Source organism: Littorina saxatilis, unplaced genomic scaffold, assembly GCF_037325665.1.
Source record: "Littorina saxatilis isolate snail1 unplaced genomic scaffold, US_GU_Lsax_2.0 scaffold_1379, whole genome shotgun sequence".
Taxonomy (NCBI): Eukaryota; Metazoa; Mollusca; class Gastropoda; order Littorinimorpha; family Littorinidae; genus Littorina; species Littorina saxatilis.
This window is the reverse complement of record NW_027127900.1, coordinates 6,520-10,154: the sequence shown is the minus strand read 5'-3', so window position 1 is coordinate 10,154 and position 3,635 is coordinate 6,520. Positions and strand designations below refer to the sequence as shown.

Below are 3,635 nucleotides of genomic sequence, written 5' to 3'. Positions count from 1 at the left end.
TAAAACAACTGTTTAATTTCGTTTCAGGATGTCTGTGTGTAGTGTGGAGAGAGAAGAGCCATATCACTTGTCACAATATTGAAGATGTTGACAGTGAGATAACGGTAAGTTTGATACTAGATTTTATTTGAACCGAGCATACCTCTTGACGACATTCTGAAAAAAGTCACAACAGGACAGCACATCGAAGCACGTGAAGAAAGAACATTAACAAAACAAACGCACGCACACAATATAAAACCCCATTGAAAATCGAACATATTGAATCATCAGTTGCGTTATATAGCTTTTAGTTGAATGGATGTGATATGACCGTACTGTATTTGATATGAAAAATCAAATATGTTTTCAGTTACCTGTTACGGCCAGCAAATGATTACGTTGTTCTCCAGCAGTGACAGCGTTGATCACGTAAGTGATGCGAGCTTTGTGCTGATGCACGTGTAGGTTGTTATTGTGAACCCGGTTGTCATTGTGAACCGGGTTGTGAAAGTCCTTGATCTTGATGTAGTTTGAACTGTTGATGGTTTCCGCAATGTTGGTGGGGCCCTCTGAGTGATTGTGTATTTCCAGCTGTTGCTGATCTGGAAAACAGAGCGTTAATGAGACACACATGAGAACACTGACATCTGCTGTACAGGCAGAGTAAAGTCCTAAAACCGTATGTGAGAAATTAGTTAACTTGAGAGTATCAGTACTTACTGTTGGTTGTGTAGCCTGGGGCCATCGCTCCTGCAACACTGGCTTCCATCCTGTCCCGAGGGAACGACGCGTCCACGTCCATGGGCTGAGCCAGTTGTGTTGGCACGGTAGAGTGATCATAGTCATGGTGCTGCACCGTGCCTCGTGGAGTGTTGTGGCCGGAAGCCTGAGAGAGGTCGACTGGAGGCTGTGTAAAGTCCTCAGCACTGTTGGAAGGGCTGGCGATACCATCGGGAGGGTGTGGCACAGTGTGTGGAATGGTGTCGTGAAAAGAGGGAGGGTGTGGCACAGTGTGTGGAATGGTGTCGTGAGAAGAGGGAGGGTGAGGCACAGTGTGTGGAATGATGTCGTGAAAAAAGGGGTCCTCCTCTCCAGGAGTTTCCATTTTGTCATCAGTGTCGGTGACAGACAAGCGAGGTTTGCTGCAACATTAAACATGACGTTTTGGATAGGCCTCTATTGAATAGAAGTGATGGGTTTTAATTTGAACATTATTTCGTATAGTAGAGATAGTCTCTTGCCGGTGTTGTGAACAAAATCTCGAGAGAAAAGAAAACCGGTTTCCAAGAAATTCAAGAAAACAATGATAATGCAAAAATCAAACTGACGAAGTGATATATGATTGAGGTACTGCACACACTGGTTAATAACGTTCGATCGTTTAGTTATGTATCTTTAATGTTTTTTTGTTTTTTTTACTGAGTTCTGTATTGTGGCATTAAGTTGTTTTAATGCAAGAGGGTTTATTTTGAAGGAAACGATTATTTGCCCACCACTAACCGTCATTGAACTCGGGTATAATGAACGATTCTGATGTATGCAGGTGAATGAATAAAGAAAGCGTGAACTACGTAAAGAAAAATAATAAACATGTAAAAGTATACACACATAAAATCAGGCTATACTGCATACACTAGAGGTTATTATCCAACCGTTTCTGCATTACAAAAGGCGAAGAAAAAAGTAGGTCAATCTCTTGCCGACAATGCAGTATTTTCACAAACGTTGACAAGTTTCTGAAAATAGTTCGGACAATGAAGGGCCTAGGCCGTTTTCCAACGCATACTTTTTAATTCTTCCCTGCTGCATTTTCATTTTCATTTCACACTAACTGGCAAGACTGAATCATTTGGCATCTCTAAAGGTAAAACAAGGTTGTGAGAAAGTGAGCAGATGGAGTTTCAGATTGTATATATATGTTACAGTCAAAACGGGAAATCAGTCATTACGGGTAATGACTAAAAGTTTTAGTCATTTCCGGAAATGACGGTTTTGATCAGTCATTACTGGAAATGCCTAAAATCTTTAGTCATTACCCGTAAATGACTAAAAATATGCTCTAGACATTACCAGTAATGACTGAACATGAACTAAACGTTCTGAGATGAATCCCATTATTACAAAAATTGTGAGTCTTCATAGTTTGCTCCCCCACAATCATCTAATTTTTATCCAATTATGCATGATATTGTGTTTCCATACAATATTTAACATAAGTCAATATTAAACTTAGTAATAATTCAAAAATCAAGCAAAAACACATTAAATTTATTTGGTTGTAAAGGCTATAAAACACACAGAGTGGTAGACACGAAGGTTGCACCCGTGTGTGCGAAAGCCAATTGCTATAAAACGCGCACTAAATGCGTGTACTTCTCAGATCGGCCAATAGAAATGCTATATAGAACGCACTCCCTTCGCCATAAAGCGCTCAAACCCCGAACCGCATAATCTCTCAATCTATTCGCAACTCTGATGTTAAACATCTGTCAATCTTTTATTTCAAATACACATTAGATAAAATGAACAGAAATTTGGAATAAAGAAAAGATAAAATGAACAGAAATTTAAAGAAAATGGAATTATCTCTCTCTCTGTCTTTGTCTGTGTCTCTCTCTGTCTGTGCCTCTCTCTCTCTCTCTCTTTGTCTCTCTCTCTCTGCCTGTCTGTCTGTCTCTCTCTCTGTCTCTCTCTCTGTCTCTCTCTCTCTCTCTCTCTTTCTCTCTCCCTCCCCCTGTTAATACCCCTTGCAACTAAACCGTCTTGAACACACACTTTGACGCTGTAATGACAAATACACATTCGATAAATTGAACAGAAATCTGGAGTAAAATAGAATAAATCAATGGAAAATTGAAGTAAATGACACACACACACACACACACACACACACACACACACACACACACACACACACACGCACACACACACACACACACATTTCATTTGTTGTGGCAGTTCAGGCTTTGGTGGCAGCGACTGTTGCATTTTATCTTTGATTTGTAGCACTTGCACCTGTTAGTGCGACACTTTTTTGTTCCTGCACAGTTGCACTTGATATAACCCTGCCCACCACTCTGTGATCCGCGAATAACTGTTTCTCGCAGGCTCAGGATTGTGTCACAGTTAAGGTCTGCCGTATCCAGGAGTTTTTGTGGACATAGTTCAAACCCACTCCTTTCATACGAACCTTTTAGAATCCCATGTTTTGTTGCAAGAGTGTACGTGTTGTTATCTCGCCTTTTAGTCATTTCCGGAAATGACGGTTTTGATCAGTCATTACTGGAAATGCCTAAAATCTTTAGTCATTACCCGTAAATGACTAAAAATATGCTCTAGACATTACCAGTAATGACTGAACATGAACTAGCAGTCAGGCAATAAGGGTAAAAAATATTCACAAAGTTTAGTCATTTACGGGTAATGCCTAAAGATTTTAGGCAATTCCGGTAATGACTGATCAAATCAGTCATTTCCGTAAATGACTAAAACTTTTAGTCATTACCCGTAATGACTGATTTCCCGTTTTGACTGTAACATATATATATAAACAACAGACTGCATGACAATATGTCATCCTAAAAATATGGGTGGGTATGACGTAGGTTCTTCCCTATCGATCGGACTGTGGCACTATGTAACACCTTGCGAAT

The 3,635-nt window shown here is 40.0% G+C and overlaps 1 protein-coding gene across 1 annotated transcript; it reads right to left on the bottom strand.

Moving 5' to 3' along the window:
* Positions 1 to 348: 348 nt before the first annotated feature.
* Positions 349 to 1,195, bottom strand: LOC138956257 (uncharacterized). Its single transcript, XM_070327662.1, has 2 exons — positions 703 to 1,195; positions 349 to 584 (listed from the first exon to the last, which is right to left on the bottom strand). Exons 1-2 carry the CDS (start codon positions 1,085 to 1,087, stop codon positions 349 to 351), a joined length of 621 nt encoding a protein of 206 aa, XP_070183763.1. The 5' UTR covers positions 1,088 to 1,195.
* Positions 1,196 to 3,635: the final 2,440 nt, after the last annotated feature.

Excerpts from the sequence above, each read along its gene's own strand:
- LOC138956257 (XM_070327662.1), bottom strand. The coding sequence starts at position 1,087 with ATGGAAACTCCTGGAGAGGAGGACCCCTTTTTTCACGACATCATTCCA. Across the intron at positions 585-702 it reads CCCAGGCTACACAACCAACA|ATCAGCAACAGCTGGAAATA; the intron begins GTAAGTACTGAT and ends TCTGTTTTCCAG.